The 18,420-nt window shown below is 35.4% G+C and overlaps 10 protein-coding genes across 10 annotated transcripts; 5 read left to right on the plus strand and 5 right to left on the minus strand.

The window, feature by feature from the left end:
- Positions 1–34: 34 nt before the first annotated feature.
- PHO81 (Pho81p) lies at positions 35–3,481 on the plus strand (the record flags this gene model as incomplete). Its single annotated transcript, XM_003676850.1, has 1 exon — positions 35–3,481. One exon carries the CDS (start codon positions 35–37, stop codon positions 3,479–3,481), a length of 3,447 nt encoding a protein of 1,148 aa, XP_003676898.1.
- A 33-nt stretch (positions 3,482–3,514) lies between these two features.
- NAS6 (Nas6p) lies at positions 3,515–4,222 on the minus strand (the record flags this gene model as incomplete). The annotated part of the gene is made up of 1 exon (XM_003676851.1): positions 3,515–4,222. One exon carries the CDS (start codon positions 4,220–4,222, stop codon positions 3,515–3,517), a length of 708 nt encoding a protein of 235 aa, XP_003676899.1.
- Positions 4,223–4,409: 187 nt separating this feature from the next.
- PHB2 (prohibitin subunit PHB2) lies at positions 4,410–5,351 on the plus strand (the record flags this gene model as incomplete). The annotated part of the gene is made up of 1 exon (XM_003676852.1): positions 4,410–5,351. One exon carries the CDS (start codon positions 4,410–4,412, stop codon positions 5,349–5,351), a length of 942 nt encoding a protein of 313 aa, XP_003676900.1.
- A 213-nt stretch (positions 5,352–5,564) lies between these two features.
- BNS1 (Bns1p) lies at positions 5,565–6,053 on the minus strand (the record flags this gene model as incomplete). The annotated part of the gene is made up of 1 exon (XM_003676853.1): positions 5,565–6,053. The coding sequence occupies one exon, from the start codon at positions 6,051–6,053 to the stop codon at positions 5,565–5,567; it is 489 nt and encodes a 162-aa protein (XP_003676901.1).
- Positions 6,054–6,563: 510 nt separating this feature from the next.
- Positions 6,564–8,027, plus strand: SMI1 (Smi1p; the record flags this gene model as incomplete). Its single annotated transcript, XM_003676854.1, has 1 exon — positions 6,564–8,027. The coding sequence occupies one exon, from the start codon at positions 6,564–6,566 to the stop codon at positions 8,025–8,027; it is 1,464 nt and encodes a 487-aa protein (XP_003676902.1).
- Positions 8,028–8,351: 324 nt separating this feature from the next.
- Positions 8,352–9,926, minus strand: DIE2 (dolichyl-P-Glc:Glc(2)Man(9)GlcNAc(2)-PP-dolichol alpha-1,2- glucosyltransferase; the record flags this gene model as incomplete). Its single annotated transcript, XM_003676855.1, has 1 exon — positions 8,352–9,926. The coding sequence occupies one exon, from the start codon at positions 9,924–9,926 to the stop codon at positions 8,352–8,354; it is 1,575 nt and encodes a 524-aa protein (XP_003676903.1).
- A 293-nt stretch (positions 9,927–10,219) lies between these two features.
- AMA1 (Ama1p) lies at positions 10,220–11,989 on the minus strand (the record flags this gene model as incomplete). The annotated part of the gene is made up of 2 exons (XM_003676856.1): positions 10,220–10,842; positions 10,930–11,989. The coding sequence occupies 2 exons, from the start codon at positions 11,987–11,989 to the stop codon at positions 10,220–10,222; spliced, it is 1,683 nt and encodes a 560-aa protein (XP_003676904.1).
- Positions 11,990–13,043: 1,054 nt separating this feature from the next.
- NCAS0F00650 (glutathione peroxidase) lies at positions 13,044–13,529 on the plus strand (the record flags this gene model as incomplete). Its single annotated transcript, XM_003676857.1, has 1 exon — positions 13,044–13,529. The coding sequence occupies one exon, from the start codon at positions 13,044–13,046 to the stop codon at positions 13,527–13,529; it is 486 nt and encodes a 161-aa protein (XP_003676905.1).
- A 240-nt stretch (positions 13,530–13,769) lies between these two features.
- Positions 13,770–15,284, minus strand: NCAS0F00660 (uncharacterized protein; the record flags this gene model as incomplete). Its single annotated transcript, XM_003676858.1, has 1 exon — positions 13,770–15,284. The coding sequence occupies one exon, from the start codon at positions 15,282–15,284 to the stop codon at positions 13,770–13,772; it is 1,515 nt and encodes a 504-aa protein (XP_003676906.1).
- Positions 15,285–17,034: 1,750 nt separating this feature from the next.
- HSV2 (phosphatidylinositol-3,5-bisphosphate binding protein HSV2) lies at positions 17,035–18,411 on the plus strand (the record flags this gene model as incomplete). The annotated part of the gene is made up of 1 exon (XM_003676859.1): positions 17,035–18,411. One exon carries the CDS (start codon positions 17,035–17,037, stop codon positions 18,409–18,411), a length of 1,377 nt encoding a protein of 458 aa, XP_003676907.1.
- Positions 18,412–18,420: the final 9 nt, after the last annotated feature.

Consider the following 18,420-nt stretch of genomic DNA (forward strand, 5'->3'; position numbering starts at 1 on the left):
AACAAGCTAAGGCAAGCTAACGAGCAAGCGACGCATGAAGTTTGGTAAATATTTGGAGTCCCGTCAATTGGAGCTGCCCGACTACAATGGACATTTCATCGATTATAAATCGTTGAAGAAGTTGATTAAACAATTAGTGGTCTCGCCATCCATTTTGGCAGGATCCTCCTTAGCAGAAGATACTACGCATTTCGATCTAGACAGCATCGATGAGACGATAATTTACCAAAGATTGCAGGAAAATAAATCCACTTTCTTCTTTAGGTTGGATAGGGAATTGGAAAAGATTAATTCGTTTTATATGGAAAAGGAATTGGATTTGACTGTCAAATTTAATATCTTGAATTCTAAATTTCAAGATTATTGTCAAGTGGGGCAACAAATAGTCTCTAAAAAAAATTCAAACTCTTTCAGAAATATTTATGATGCATTTTTGAAATTACAAACAGATTTGAATGAGTTGGAACAATATATTGAATTAAACAGAACTGGGTTCTCCAAGGCTTTGAAAAAATGGGATAAGAGATCACATTCCCATGAAAAGGAATTTTATTTGGCTACTGTAGTAACGGTACAACCAATATTTACCAGAAATAAAGTGGCCCAATTGAATGATGCAACATTAACCATCTTGATGGAATTGAATGACATGCAAAATAATTCACCACCAAGTAGAGTAAATAATGATAATGATTCAAATAAAATCAATAATATAAGAAATGCGTCCACTGATGATACAGATAAAATAGTGATGGATAGACTGAGAACTCCAAATCAACAAACTACCGATACTCTATTGGAGGATACAGAGGAAAAAATTGATCATTGGTACATTGAAGTGATAAATACATCCAACTTGAGAGACGAAACCAGAAGAAGGGACCTTCTCTCCACTTTTATTGAACTACATATTAAGAAGGAACTGGAAAATGTATCAAACACAATAGATGTAGATACAATACTGAAGGGTTGGATAACCAGGTTATTCTTTCTATTAATGAGTAGTAACATGACTGATGAATCTTTGTTTGAATTCTATAAAAGTGCTAAACAATATATCAATTTGTCATATTGTGATGAAGCCGACCAAGTATATTCAAGGAAAAATATATTGCATGAAGCCTGTAATTGTCCTCGTCAATCTCGTATATTTATATTACAAGATGCAATCCAACAATTCGAAGAAGGAAAGTTTTCTCTAGAAAGTTTGAAGGCTTTGTTAAATGCAAAAGACATTCATCTCCGTATTCCACTTCATTATGCCTGTGAAGGTGGTAAACTGGATTTTGTTCAATTATTGTTACAAACTAAATTAATGAACTCAGTAAATACCCCTGATAATGTTATGCAAACACCTTTACTGCTGGCCCTTATTAACAATCATCTAGAAATAATGAAACTATTATTACAAGAGGAACAATTGACTTTAGAATCTTTACCGTCGTCCTCTTCATCCTCTTCATCCTCCTCATCCTTGAAATATTTGTCTCCATTAAATGTTGCATGTCAATACAATAACTTCGAAGCGGCAGAATTACTCCTTGCGGCAGACATCAACCTATTAAACGTATCAGATACTAAAGGTTTAACTCCCTTACATATTGTTGCCAAGAATGGTACTAATGAAACGAATTCAAGAAAATTGGTACAATTATTAATACAAAAGGGTGCTAATCCCAATGCCCTGGATACATTTAATAAATGGACACCAATATTTTATGCCATTCAAAGGGGTCAAAGGGAAATAGTTGACGAATTATTGAAAAATGGAGCAGATTTAGCAATAAAAGATGATGAAAACAGAAGTCCGTTACATCTTACCATATGGGAGAGTAATATTCAAGTACTTAATACATTATTACCATACTTAAAGAAACAAAGTGTACCACGCATAGACACAGTAGCCTCGCTGAGCAAACCACCAGTACAGCAGCAGCAACAACAGATCGATAGCAGTATCCCTGATATTGATAACTTGAGCGATCTTGATGAAGAGGATATGGATGATGGATACAAAGATGTTTCTGAATTTACACTCCCGCCACCAATTATACCGTTGAGGAAATATGGTCATAATTTCTTAGAAAAGAAGATTTTAGTGAAGATATCATTACCAATGGGTAATGATTGTATCCAATTGAACAAAGATAAAAATCTGATATTAGCAACGCCGGGAAGAGTCACAATCACACCCAATATTTCTGACATGCTACCGAGAAATATTATTTTACCCATTGGGAAAGATATTGAAGAAGGTAGTGAAGAAATTAACATTACAGGAGAAACAGGTCAAATCATTTTCCAGGTGGATTCCTTAAAGGATTTTGCTATTGATTTTGAAATATTCCCAATTTTTGGTTCCAAATTAATTGCCAAGAGTGCAGCAATGTCACAACTTTTCAATAATGTTAATTTGCTCAACAGTATAAGAACTTTGACATTACCACTTTTTGATACGAGATTGAACACTATTGGTTCATTTTTATTCCAGTTTCAAATTATTTTCCCATATCCTGGAAAACCTTTACAAATTACGAAATATGAACCTTATTGGAAATCCACCAACACAGGTAGTTCAAACAATGCTGATTCAATAAAGAATGATCAGCATCAATTAATTACATCATCTTCATTGGGAGGTACTTTTGTTAACATTAAGATATATGGTTTAAACGATGGAACTATTATTTGTGCGTCAGATCTCTATTTGAAAGGCAAAATGAATATGTTTTTGAATGATTTGACCAGAGATCAATTAGAAACAATGTGTGGATACGATATAACTGATGTGCCGTCTGTAGTAGAAGATGAACAAGACTTGCAAAGTTTACTCATCTCGAGAATATTCCAATTTGATTCATTATTGTCTCGACTTCCGAAATGGATGCAGTTAGTCTTTGAAGTTTGTTATCCAACGCAAAATGAAAGAGAAAATATACCAGTAAAGATGTCAAGGTATATGGACATGAATAAGTACATTGATGGTATTCTACATATTATCTTCGAACATGAAAGAGAACTTCGACATTCAGGTGGTAATATACGATCCATTGTTTTCCAATCTGTTAATTCGAATATTTGTTCTATCTTAAATTGGAAACAACCTAATTTTCCCGTGTTTTTGTCATTGAATTCTATACTGGTTCCTGTTCTACCTGAGACTAATTTTAGAAGTAATACTCCCAATAGGTTATTAAAGATGGAAGTGAACAAAGATAAATGTGAGTCCTGGGATAAGATAGGAATACACTCCATGGTGGATTTCTCTGTAAGTAATAACCTATTGGGGATTATTATACCTGCAGGAATATTGGAATTATGTCCGTCAATAGTCAGTAGTATTAAGAAGCGGGGGTTATTGTTGGTAGGCTCCTATGAGGATAAGACAGTAAACATGAGCATCCTAAACGAAATGCCGTTGATGAATGGACTCCAAGGAAATTCCGAGTTAATATTCAAAGAAGATATAAATATGTATTAGATGAATGAATAAATAGATATTATTACATACATATTATGCTAGATTTTGTAGGAAGAATTTCTTCACTTGTTCATTCAATGCCACATCAGCAGGTTTCTTTCCTGCGTTGTCTTCCAATTGGACATCGGCATCATATTTGTTCACAAGTAAGAGAGCAATATCGCCATGGCCCTCGGCTAATGCATGGAATAGTGGAGTCCAACCTTGCTTGTCTCTGACATTTACGGGACTCTTCCCTTGTGTACAAAGTAATTCCACCAAAGTCATAGATCCGATTGATGCAGCCCTGTGTAAGGGTAATTGGCCCTTCTGATCCTTTAATCTCACACTAGCACCATTGTCAATCAAAAATTTACAAACGGAAAGATGTTTCTTGGCTACACTCAAATGCAAAGCTGTAGTGCCTTGTTTTGTTTGTAAATTTAAATCTGGTTTGATCTCTCTGTCGTAGAGTTGGGTCAATATGAATAGATTCCCGACAGAGGCAGCTATATGGACCGGGGTCCATTCTGAATCATCTTTAAGCTTGTCTAAATCTATCTCCTTCATAAAGGACAATAGATACGTGACTATCTCCTCTCTTTGGAATGACACAGCCCAATGTAGAGGGGTTCTATTATCGCTATCCAAAGCGACGATGTCATCGGGGGTGGCGAGTTCTTCAACCAACTCTTGCACCTTTGCCAGGTTACCGTCCATGCATGCCTGGTGTAAAGGGTATAATTTTTCTAGTGTAGACATTTCTAAATACTGTTTATTTGTGATGGTTTGCTAGTATTTGTAGATGTAGAGGTATTTATCCCCTAAGGTGTTAGATACTTACTCTCGCGCTGTATTAGTATTCAAATTTGAGTGAGGAATTCCAATTAACAACACCATTGAAGCTTTATCGGCAAAGGACCCAAAACATAATCACAATTAAACAGAGATGAATGGGGCTCCAGGAGATTTCCAAAAGTATGCAAGAGCATTTCAACAACAATTAGCTAAAAGAGGAGGTCGTAACACCGGAAGAGGTGGTGTCGGTGGCGGACCCAAAGGTGCACTTGCCGGACTGGGTGGGTTAATCCTACTAGGTGGTGGTGCGTTGTTTCTAAACTCGTCACTATTCAATGTGGATGGTGGTCACCGTGCGATCGTATATTCACGTATTAGTGGTGTTTCTCCCAAGATTTATCCTGAAGGTACACATTTCATTATCCCTTGGATTGAAACGCCTATTATCTATGATGTGAGAGCTAAACCTCGTAATGTGGCATCATTGACAGGGACCAAAGATCTTCAAATGGTTAATATTACATGTAGAGTGCTTTCTAGACCAAATGTGGAGAATTTGCCCAATATCTACAGAACTCTAGGTCAGGATTATGATGAAAGAGTGTTGCCCTCCATTGTTAATGAAGTGTTGAAATCAGTAGTAGCACAATTCAATGCATCTCAACTGATTACTCAAAGAGAAAAAGTTTCTAAATTGATTAGAGAAAATTTAATGGGTCGTTCCAGTAGATTTAATATATTATTAGATGATGTTTCCATTACGTTTATGACATTTTCACCTGAGTTCACTAATGCGGTAGAGGCTAAACAAATTGCTCAGCAAGATGCACAAAGAGCAGCATTTGTGGTTGATAAGGCAAGACAAGAAAAGCAAGGAATGGTTGTTAGAGCTCAAGGTGAAGCCAAATCTGCAGAATTGATTGGTGAGGCCATTAAGAAATCGAAGGATTATGTGGAATTGAAAAGGTTGGATACTGCTAGAGAGATTGCCACGATCTTAGCCAAATCTCCAAATAGAGTTGTCTTGGATAACGAATCTTTATTGTTGAACACTTTAATTGATGCTAGACTAAATTCAAAGAGAGACAAATAATTGTGAAACGGTTTTTTTCCTCCCATTATGTTACATATTCTATTTCCAAAGATTCAGATATTATATTTAACGACCTTACATGTCACCCGTCTCTATGTAAATAAAGTTGAAATAAACGGAATATATATATATATCATTATATAAGGTCAAAATGATATAACCCAATTTATTAATATTATTATTATTTAGTGCAGTATAGAAAACAAAATAACCTTAATAATTCTCATCGTCATCTGATCCAGTCATTAGAATGTCGTCATTATTAAGTTTACTCATTGCAAAATTCAATTTTGTTGGATTTGATTTCGCAGTGAATAGTTTGGATTTATGACTTGTTAATTTTTGCGAACAAGGAGATAACAATTTATCAGTGGGGGAAAAAAACTTATTCTTCAACTTTAATTTTAATTTAATTTCATTATGCTTATTAAGATGACTTGCCGTTTGTTTTTGAAGTATTTGTCTTTTGAATATTGATTTATGTAATGCGTTAGAATGTAATGAATTATGCTGAAATTTTGAAGTGAGTTTATATGAAGATGAAGATGATAATGCTGGCTCTTGCTTAATTTTCCAAGTGGTGGAGCCCCCTATTTGTTCACTTGTTTCCTGCCCCAAAGGTGATTTTTCTTCGGGAATGGTATCTGATGAGTCTACAATTGTTGGTGGGTGAACATTAGGTTTTATGCTGGAGTATGACATCTCGATGACTGTGTAAATGCTGGAATGGTAATGGTATGTGGTTCTGGGGGTTAGTGATATTTCAATTTGTTAATCAATTGGGTTGAATCTTTATAAATGACAATGGTTACAAATTGGTGATGAAGTTGAAAAATTTCTGGGGGATCTCTTTGTTTACCTTTGCCCTTAATAGGAAATGTAATTGGACCCTAATCCCTGCTTTTTAACCCTATATTAAAAGCCCTAATTTAATAACTATTTTATTAAAACCCTCAGTTGTTTTTGGTTTAGCCCTAAGGGCTTTAGGGTTGGACACTTTTCGTGTCTTTTTCTTTTTCCACTCGAGAAATTGAAATTTGTGAAATTTATTTTTATTTTTGATCTTTGTTCAGGGATTTTTGAATTATTTGTTATTCCATGTATGGACATCTTGAGCTGTTGTGTCAAAAAGCACGTTAGATTACTTTGCTTTCGTTATTCGGTTCTAGCATACACGTGCCAAATAACAACAATATTACATAGCTATTAATTATGGAGGGTTTCAAGAAGAAATTCAAAGAATGGGTCTACTCCATGAGCACAGAAGATCATTACGCAGAATATGACGCCAATGCCACGCCAGAATTCAACATGGGGATGAGATCGTCATCCAGACAGGTCAATCCATCCGAAATGCATTTGAATGGTGGTGATGAAGAAATGAACGTCGGTATGGAAGATTCAAATGTGTTTCCAGCATCCACGGATGATGAATTCGATAATACTAATAAAGGTGTATCAGAGGTGATTTTGGCTTGGAGGCATATTAATTCTTGGACTGATGAACATAATCCAGATTTGAATGCTACTTTTGGTGATCCTTGTACCATTAATGATATTGCAAATGCTGAAGAAGATTTGGAAATTTTGTTCCCCGCAGCAGTGAAGGCTTCATTAAGGATACATGATGGTCAAGAAGATTTAGAATCGATGACTGGTACTTCCGGGCTAATTTACGGGTTACCATTAATGACTTTAGATGAAATTGTAAATATGACTCAAAAATGGAGAAATGTTGCCAAAAATTTAAATAGACAAAGACAAAATCAAATTAATAATCAAATATCGGGCACAAGTGGATCATCTGCATCTCTGAAAAATGATAAACCACCAACTTCCTCATCGGGAAATCAATTTAAATTACCATTTATTCCAGAACAAAAATCTATCCCACCAAACGCCATCCAAAATGTATATGCTCATGCCGCATGGATACCTTTATTAACTGATAATGCAGGTAATCATATTGGTGTCGATCTTGCACCAGGTGAATTGGGGACTTATGGTCAAGTGATCACGTTTGGTAGAGATTTTGATACTAAATATGTGATTGCTGACAATTGGGGGGAATTTTTATTGTCATTTGCTAATGATTTGGAAGCTGGTAATTGGTTCCTTGTAGATGATAATGATGATTTCTTTGCCGGGGATGGGGAATTGGTTTATAGAGATAAGAAACGTAATGGTCCTCCACAAGATTATTTCGATGTCTTGAAAAGCAGAGCCATTGAAAAATACAAAAACTTTACCCAACAAACTAAACCTTCTACAAAAGAAAAAGTTCCTAATAGTAACCCATCTGTAGTGAACTCTGATATCCATGATACAGAATCATTCGAACTGGAAGACGATGATGAAGAAATAACAAGCACTCACAAGATTGAACTAATAAATACTGAACCTCAAGATATTAATGTTGATGTAGAAAAGAAATTACCAGAATTACCAGCAGAAAATAATGTAGCAACTGAAGACATAACAACAGTTGATTCAACAGAACCTGAAGTCCCTGAACAAGAGACAGCCACACCAGTGGAAGAATCAAATAACGAAATCAATGAAGAAAAAGAAGAAGAAGAGAAAGGCTTGCCAAATGCAGAAACAGATAATGAGACCAACATGGAGGAAGTGGAAGTTGAAAAAGTACAAGAAGATTTTGAGAATGTTGCATTATAAGCAAGTTTTTACTTTAATGAACATTCCCAGAAGGAAGGAAATTATGATAAATTTTCAAAGACCCTTGATCAATGTGTAGCTAAAGCAGTCGTATGTTTTGTTTTGTTTTGTTCTGCTCTGTTCTCTTAGATTCTATATTTATCTAATCTTAGCTTATTCAGATTATGAAGAATATGTATGTAACATAATCCAACTTAAAAGAAAAAAACATATTCCAATCTGTGTAAATAAATTATCGATTTGTTTCAGTATATGAATTCGTTTTTATTATAAATATAATGAACTATGTACAAAGTTTATGCAGAACATCCCCCTCAATTTAGTTTACCAAATAATTCTTTGCGGATGAGGTTCATCATCCCATGCAAATGGACGCTTAATAAATATGTATAATGTAATCACATTAAAGAGCATGTACCAAAGTGTCTCCAAAACTAGCCTTTTCGTAACACTTGCCGTCTTGACAACGTCAGTTTCATTAACCGGTACATCTAGAATTGGTTCGAAGGAACAGAGAATAAATACTCTCCAAAAATAGTATGGTAATATGTAATATCTTGGTTCGAACAATGGTGATGGAACAATGGTAAATATGGTACATAGTATTAACGCCGTCCATGAAATATGAGTTAATAATGGTGGAACTTCTGAGATTTCTTTAATAGGTAAGGGTAAAATAGGGTGAAATACCAATTGGCTTGGTCTAATGACCTCTAAATAACAATATGTTGAGAAATGATATATTGGGGCCATTAGGAAATATTTTATTAGTCTACTCTTAGAGCCAATTATTCTCTTGAAAAGATAAAACGTATAATGTCTATTGTCAGCTAGTAAAAAAGGATGCACTTTGGTGAAGTATCTAATTACTAGCATAATCATTAGAAGTTCAAAAATGGTTTGGACAAATTTATATAAACATCTTTGTTTATATCTATCAAGAAATCTCTTGGATATCCAGACGGGAGCGCTGAACACCATAATAAATGTATAACAGTAGAATATTTGGACTAAATGTAATCCCGCTGAATGATTCGATTTATCACCAAGAGTTATGGATCTATTCCAGACTAGATAGATGAAAAATAACACAAAATTAATGGCAAATGGTAATACCAAAGTTTGGAATTCATCTATACTATGAATAAACAATTTCAAATAGTTGTTGAAATTATGTGTGTTGAATTGCTTTTGGATAATAGCACTTCTTTCCACGGCAATAACCATAATAAATCCTGTCCATACAATGTTTGTTTGTCTAAAGAGACAACTTATACCCGCTAGTAAACTACTTAGCCACATACTTCTTTTCAAATTGGATGTGTTCGCCGAAAGTGAAACTGCCAATGATGCCAGTATGAAAATAGTAGCCCAAACATCTGTATAGTATAAATAATAGTAAGTAGCCATCAGTGGAAAACACATCAAAGTAACAGGCCATGATGCAATTGCATTAAGCCAAAATATTTTCCTGAGAACGAATATTGGGAAAATGATCATACCCCCAATGAAGTTTACCAATCTTAAGATAGTCAAGTCTGACCATGATTTAATAAAAGGTCTCCATATATGATAATTCAGCCACCCTAAAATGTAGAGACCTGGTGGAGTAGTAATCTTAGGATCCCAATTGAACCAGTCACCTTGTAGGTAAGTTAAGGTTTGACCAACATGGAATTTTTCATCAATAAACTGATAAGGGATTACTTTTGATGTCACATATATGAAAGTGATTAAAAAGTAAAGGAGCAGAATGGGATAAAGAATTAGATTGCCAAGTATGGCGGATATTACTTCATTCTCTAAATCTCCTTGTGCGCCTGCATCTATATCTAGAGATGAGTCCTGAGTTTGGTGTTCCTCTCTATTTTCTGTTGTAGTAGCGTTTTCCTCTGGCATAATTTTGACAAACCCCTCTATTCAACAATGGTAGGCTGTTTTTCTTTAATTGTGTTATTTGAATTAGATACTTGTCTCTATTGGATGGTAATGTTCAACTTACAGTAGATTGTCAATTGGTAACATTGAAACTGGAAACAAAATTTCTATGTTGTCCATGAAATGCCGGACGGAATATCTTTAGGTAACGGACACATAAAAACAATAATGATAATACGTAATAATTTCTATAGTTATTATAATATAAGTCATGTTTATGTTATATGTATTAAGATTACTTTGAAACCCTGTTACTACCGTATTGTTTTGTCGTTATCTCCACCATTATCGCCTTGATAATATCCGCCGATCCCTTCGAAATACTCAATAATATCTGAACCATAAAGGCCCTTTTCCTGTAATTCCTTTATTAAAGATTCGTCTTCCTGCCATATTTTATGAAACCTGATTGTTTGGTCATTGGTGGCTATGCATATTGCTGTAGAGTTAGGAGACAAAATCGCACTTAATACTCGCAGTGGTTGAGGTGATTTTACATGTAAAAGTTGTGTCATAAGGGGAAATGAGAAAAGTGTTAGCAAAGTGGGATCTTCAATATCACCAAATCCAAAAGTTGCAACTATCTGTTTCTGCGTTTTAGACCATATTAATGATGTCACTTGACCTGTAACCTTAAATTCGTTAAGTAAAGTACCTGTCTTTGTATGCCAAAATTTTATAGTTCTATCCTTGCTTCCACCACCTGTAGCTAAAAGTGATTTTGACCAAGGGCAGAAAGCAACTGCTTTAACTGCAGCTGTATGATTTAAAGTAAAAAATTTCTTGGGAATTTCACTATCGGTTATATTCCAAAGACTGCAGGAATTATCATTACCACCTACCGCCAATAATGAATTATCGTTATTAATAGATATTCCTACTTGCAAGAGAAGTGTTAGTTAGTACAGGGGACCAAAAAAAAACTACTTTGAGAAGGGGTATTAACATGACATCATTTCCATACCACAAACTTGTTGTCGTTGAGCTTTGAATCGTTTAAATAACATTAAATGATATGAGTTGGGATCTAACGTAGACCTTATATTGATAATATTAATGAATCCAGTCTCATCACCAACAATTAATGATTCACCATCTGAGAGCCATTCGATGCAACCTAATCCTTTCGAGGCAGTGTTCTTGTATGTGAATATTGGTTCAAGGAAAACTTCATCCTCATATTTTTCATAATTATCAATGATTAAATCCTGGTCAAACAATAAAATACGGCCATCTTTGGTTCCTATCACAAATTTTGTATCTCTCGGTGAGAATGAAACACAGGTTATTAAATCACCTTTTGAAAATAAGTAATGGTGGTCTAGAACTGGGATGGCACCCAAAGCTTCTGACCACATATAAGAAGAACAACCAAGTCCAACTAATACAGCATTAGTTGTCTTAGACCATGATATTAAATTTGAATAAAAGTCGTTTCTTAAACATGGGGCGTCCAGAACTTTATAAGCTGCATGGGATTTTACCCTTTTTGTCCCCCTTTCTAAACGAGGATCTCTTGTACTTGTTCTACTCCTTTCTTCATTCAAATTGGTAGTTTCTAAAGCTAGTGTAGCGTCTAATTTCAACAAGGGTTTTAATTTATTCTCTTGATTAAAAGTTAGCACTCTTTCTGAATTATGAAACCCAAGTAATTCCGCAATAGTATCTCTATATTTTTCTTGTTCCCTTTTCAATTTGGTGCATGTAATGGTTTGTCTCCTTTCGGTATTATTTGGTGAGTCTGTAGTGAATATGGATGTATTTTGACTATTTACAGGTTCGTAATTGCCCGTCTCTCTTAAATCATTAAAAAATTCAGGACTTGAAAGTCTCTGAGGAGAAAGTGACGACTCTTGATCTCTTAGGTCAATTTCCTTTGGATCAAAACGTCTCAAGGATAAAGATGCCCTATAGACAGCGGTTGAAGCTGTATATGGAATGAATCTGTCTTGATATCCTGAAATTGAGACTTTGGCGGCTAGTTTTTTTTGGCTGGCAGCATGATGTTTCTTTTCTTTGGGCATAATCGAGCAGAAACAATAGGTATAGTAAGGTAACCTGGTGTGGGTTTCAAAGGTAAAGCAAAAAAAAGCAGACCCACTTCAAAGAATCTAAGTTCTTTGTTGAGTTTGTAATCTTGTTTTCTGAGATGTGTTTGCCACTCTATTCATTTGAAATAGAAATATTTGTGGTTCTTTAAGCGTCGCGTCACCATAACAATGGACTTGGACAAAGGGCAAATTAGATATCTTGTCTTGATTTCTTTCCAGATATGTTCTTTGTAGGTTCCCCTTCCATATATTAGGAATGTTATGTTTGGGTAGTCGTAAACCGATGATTCAGAGCCATAACCATTATTTTTAGATATATTGGGCTCAAACAAAAGTAAACACCACTTTTTTGTTGGCAAATTTCTTTTAATATTGATATCTCTCCATAAGGTTTGAAATAAAAAAAATAATGGGTGATATAGTCTGTTATTTATGTTGAACACTAAATATGATTAATATTTAACTTGTGCTCAAAAGGTTTTTCTCTCAAAAAGTAAATAAATTCATTACATAAATAAAATTATTCCCTAGGAAAAACCAATATTCAGATATCAAGACAAAGCTCATTATTTTCTCAAGAACCGGTCAAGGTTGTAAAGTAAAAGAGGTGTAAATTCGAAACTGTCACCAGCTGTTGTATACTCGTAGTTACTTACTATCGCCGGTCTGTTATCTCCGGTCCTTTCTTCAAAGAAAGAAAAACGAACATTCGTTATCCAAGAAGAACATTCATGCGTTCTAAGCCTCTTCTTGTCTACTAACAGTACACTTCGAATGGGTTTATTTGTCATTGTGTTCTTGTTGCTACGAGAAATCAGCTTCGTATTTCATTGGCTGGCCAGTTTTCTTGTGTGGCAGATTACCTAACGGATAACGTAAGCAGCTCTTCTCCATTGGCAGGACAGAAACTTACGACTATAAGTACCCTTGTTTAAAGCCATCTCATTCTTCAAACAATACAGGTATTCTTCAGACAAGTGTAAACAACTCACAATACTAAAACAATACTAAAACAATAAAAGCAACCATGTCTGAATTCTATAAGCTAACTCCAAAGGATAAGAAGGGGGAAGACTACCCCTTCTCACAACTAAAGGGCAAAGTCGTCCTGATAGTGAACGTTGCCTCCAAGTGTGGGTTTACTCCGCAATACAAGGAATTAGAAGCTTTATATGAGAAGTATAACGATAAAGGTTTGGTTATCATCGGGTTCCCATGTAATCAGTTCGGTCATCAAGAACCGGGCACTGATGAAGAGATTGGACAATTCTGTCAATTGAATTATGGTGTCACTTTTCCAATTATGAAGAAGATTGATGTTAATGGGAAGAATGAAGATCCTGTTTATGGCTTCTTAAAGTCTCAAAAATCAGGAATTTTGGGGTTTAAAGGTATCAAATGGAATTTCGAAAAATTTTTGGTCGATAAGAATGGAAAAGTTTATGAAAGGTATGCCTCTTTGACTAAACCTTCTTCTATTGATGAAACTATTGCTACTCTTCTAAAGGAATGAGTAAATAAATAAGTAAGTAACTAAATATTTTTTAAGGGAAAATGAAAAAAAAAATGTTTTAATATAATAAAAGAATTTCATTGAAAAGTATACAAATATTTGTTCGTAAAAAAGCCGTTGAATAAAGAAAAATAACTGTGAATGAAAACTAATAACTAAAAGAGTAATTAGGAATCGAAGAACTAAAATGGGTATTATCAGATATGATAGAAAGAATTGAAAAATTGAAGAATATTAATATCATAAGAATAATGGAATAGCACCTAAGATATACCATGGGTTGATGGTGTCTAACATATTGGCAGCACCTTCAAAGGCTTGTAATTCATGATATTCATCTTCTGCAGCTAAAGTATGATATGGTTGAATGGTGGTGGTTTCAGCATTAGATGCACCGGATGCACCTTGAGCACCGGAAGCATCAGAAGCGCCGGAAGCACCAGAAGCACCAGAAGCACCTTGGGAACCAGAAGCACCAGAAGCACCTTGGGAACCAGAAGCACCTTGAGAGCCAGAAGCACCTTGAGAGCCAGAAGCACCTTGAGAGCCAGAAGCACCTTGAGAGCCAGAAGAATCAGAGGCACCTTGCGAATCGGAAGCATCAGAAGAATCTTGAGAGTCTTGAGAGCCTGAAGAACCTTCGGAACCAGAATCAACATCAGCTGGAGATTCTGGAGAAGCTGGAGCTGGCGTACATTCAGCGGCAGGACAGTCAATAGTCAATGTAGTAGTAAAAGTTTGAGGTTCAAGACATTCTGGTTCAGCACAAGTGAAAGTTAGACATTCAGAAATAACCTGGGTCTTTACAGAGGTAAATGTTAATGTGGTTGTGGTGGGTTCGCATGGTTCTTCTTCAATACATGTAGTTAATGTTTGAATGGTGGTGATGAAATCGGTAGTCTTCACGGTGGTTGGTGGTGGTGGTGGAACAAAGGAGGTAGTAGAGATGGTAACAAGAGAGGTGACTGGAACAGTAACCGTACTTGCTGGAGGAAGACATGAACTATCTGAATTGCCTGGACCACATGGTGTCGTTTCTGGATCTGGAGTTGGAGTTGGAGTTGGCTCTGGAGTTGGAGTTGGAGTTGGAGTTGGCTCTGGAGTTGGAGTTGGAGTTGGAGTTGGAGTTGGAGTTGGAGTTGGAGTTGGCTCTGGAGTTGGAGTTGGAGTTGGAGTTGGAGTTGGAGTTGGAGTTGGAGTTGGAGTTGGAGTTGGAGTTGGTGTTGGAGTTGGTGTTGGTGTTGGTGTTGGTGTTGGAGGAGTTGGACAATCTAAGCTTGTCGTAATATCAGAGCATACTGACTTAGTGCTATAATCATATAAAGTCAAAGTAGAGGTACTACACTCCGCATGATGACGAATAACAAATCTACAATCATATGGATATCTAGTGGTACCAATTGAAATAGAAGTAAGTTCATATTGACACCACTCTGAAGTGTGAGGTTCATAATCTGTTATTAAAGGATCATCATTACACGAGTCTTCGAAACACTTAGTAACTTCGGTGGATGCACAGTCTGTAGAAGTGACTTCACCTGTAATAAAGGAGGAAGTCCAAGTAGGCCCGTCCTGATAAACAGTCATGGAAGAGTATGTAATGGTGGTAGGGGTACATTCCCATTCAGTATTGTAGTGACAGCTAACACATTCAGTTGGATCAGGTGGTGTAGGTGGTGTTGGTGGTGTAGCATGAACAAAGGCTCGGTTCATAGCCAACAATGCCACAGAGGCGAATAGTTTTTTTAGTTGCATTTTCGATGTGTTGATGTATCTTGATGGTTTTTTTATACTAACAGATAAAAAGAAGAGAATACGAAAACAAATCTTTTAGAAGTAGCATTATATCATCGCCTTTTATATGTTTTCTGGCAAGTATCACTTTGCATCTACCTTGCAATAAATCCAAATAGCAGTATCAGTGAGGGTCGAGGAAAATTGACCTTTAAAGACATGAAAGAGGAGCCCTCTCCCGTTATTCATCTATTATTCTCGGAGATTTATAAAGAGGAGAATAGAGCACGCAGAAAAAATCTATACCGGCTCAGAAAACAGCGCGCCGAATTGTGCCGGGATCGTGCGGAGTTTGATTGTTCCAATTTTCTATTCTCCGGTTTCCATACATGAAAAAAATGTCATAGAGATAGAAAGATGCTGCCATTGGCAATAGCATCTCCTCTTTAAGTCTTGTGCCTTAGATTCACTTAACAATCTGGACGAGAGTTTCCCCTAGACCGGCCAGATAGACAATACCGATTAAGCTTTATCTGCCCCACAATGGAACATATCAATAAGGGGATTCTATATTTGCAACTTAAGGGTCTTCAAAAACCATAGTAACGAATCCGGAATTTGGCCTTTGTTCAACACTGCCAAGAATCTAGAACGTATTTTTCTATTAACATAATGGTGAAAAAGAAATTTAGGATGTGATTGGAAAAGCCCCTTGTGTAGAGATAATTATAATGAATACGAGAATTAACTCACTCCTCTATTCAAATCATCTTCATTAGGTAGTACAAGACTGACCTAGCATTGGATAAAACATGGAGGTAAACCGGAATTGTAAATATTCTAGGTTATTATACCGCATTTAGACTATGAACCTCTATATCTTAAATCGGAAAAATAAACTAAGTAAGCCCAAAAATGAATATGTTCTGATATGAACCACCAATTATAACTGATAAAATAACAAAAAAGTGTATGAATTGGGTTAATCACCATAAGAACTTGAAAAATTCATACATCAATGTTCCATTTGGCTTATCTTGAAAAAAAATATTAAGTTCAGTTACTCACCTAACATTTGGATGATTCAACAGCTAAAAGTTAAATTAGACGAGTAGTATATTGAGAAGAGTTCATGTGAAATTACATTATCGTTAAAAGTAACTAAATGCCGTCTGTTTCTTTGAAATTTCATATTAACATATTCAAAATATCAGGTGTTTACCAAAACTTCTCTTTTGCCCAGAATTAGCCAGGTTAGTGGATGTACTTTGGTTAAACTATATCAATGTAAGCTTCCCATAGACCATGACTTAATATTTAGAGAATTGGAAATTCGTCAATTAAATTAATTTATCAAATTGAGCTCAGTAACTTGGTAGAAAGACTGACTAGCTTTCCAAACAACCATTTTCAGAAATTAGCAAACCTTGCCCAATCTTGGCGTAGTAATGTTCTCTCTTGGAAATGAAAAGCCCGGTAAATATCTGCTTTATTTCCCACACCCATTTAAGTGACCTAGACTGAAGCAGATCTATAGTTAACGTAAATTCGTGTTTCTAATGTGAGAATGCATTGATAGATATCATTGCGTTTAGAATTCTCAGCCATAGAACTGTACTTAAACGAAACTACCGATGTATAAACATGAACGAAGGCAAGATTTCATGAAATTTCGCTACTGCTCCATAATCTTAAAGAAAATGTAAATACGGATAATTTTTGAAAACCCAGTTAACCCTTTTCTAAGAGTTGTTTGAACTATTCTTGTTTGATGGAAAGGATCAATATAAAACACATTAGCTCAATGAACATTACCCATTCATTAGTAGAGACAAATTTTACCACGAAACCCAAGTTTAATAACGTTAATTTCAATCAGGATAGTTCATGTTTCAGTTGTTCGAATGATGAAGGATTTCAAATTTATAATACAGATCCTCTGCAGTGTAAGTTAACCAAGAAATTCAAAGATCCCAATGGTAATGGGATTGGATTTACTAGAATGTTATACAGAACGAATTATATTGCCCTTGTGGGTGGTGGTAAGAATCCTAAATATTCATTAAATAAACTGGTAATTTGGGATGACTTGATTAAGAAGGAGAGTATAGTTTTGAAATTTATGTCTAATGTCAACGATACCTTATTGTCAAGGTCTCTTATTGTTGTGGTATTGGATGATCATTTTGAATTATATCAATTTAAACAGAATCCCTTGAAATTATTCAATAATTTTGATATTCCGAGAGGTTCAAATGTAGAATTCAAAGTTATATCAAATGAGTTTAAAAAGATTCAAAATATTATAGCGTTCGTTTCAGTTAGAAGAAATGGACAAATTCAAATTGCAAATATTCCATCAGAGAAGGATTTGGTTTCTCTGGAGACCATACCGACATCTATAATCAAAGCACATAAGACTGAGATCCAGTTGATCAGATTAAATTATCAAGGAACCATGGTGGCCAGTTGTTCTACAAAGGGAACGATAATAAGAATATTTAGTACACATAATGGCAGTCTCATTAGGGAATTTAGAAGAGGGTTGGATAACGCAGAGATTTACGATATGGAATTTAGTCCTCGAGGTACCAAGTTGGCCGTAATTTCAGATAAACAAACATTACATATTTTCCAAATTTTAGGAGACGAGGGAAGCAATAAAGTTCATAAACTGAAAGGTGTTATTCCGAAGACTTGGAATTTGAATTATTTGGAGTCAGTCTGGTCTATGTGTAGCATCCATTTAAAGAATCCTAAATTGTTAAGAAATGGAATAAATTCTAAAGAGTATCAACATAATAGTGCTGAGATGAATCTTGATTTCCAAAAGCAACGTTGTAAGATAGGATGGTGTAATAATCCAATGGACAACGAACCAAGAGGCTCAGATAGGACGTTGACCGATACGAACGAACGGATTGTATCTGATAACGAAGACAGTTTAGTTCTTGTTTGGAAAGATAGCGGTATTTGGGAGAAGTATGTCATACTGGAGAGAGAATCATTAGAAGAAGCACCTACGTCATATAATGTCAATGAAAGTTTGAGAAATGAAGAAACGTCTAAAATACAAGGCCGTAGGGACAATGATAACAATCACGTAAGAGAATGGGAGATAGTAAGAGAATCATGGAGGGAATTATAGGTGGTTATT

The sequence above is a fragment of the Naumovozyma castellii genome, chromosome 6, assembly GCF_000237345.1.
Source record: "Naumovozyma castellii chromosome 6, complete genome".
Taxonomy (NCBI): Eukaryota; Fungi; Ascomycota; class Saccharomycetes; order Saccharomycetales; family Saccharomycetaceae; genus Naumovozyma; species Naumovozyma castellii.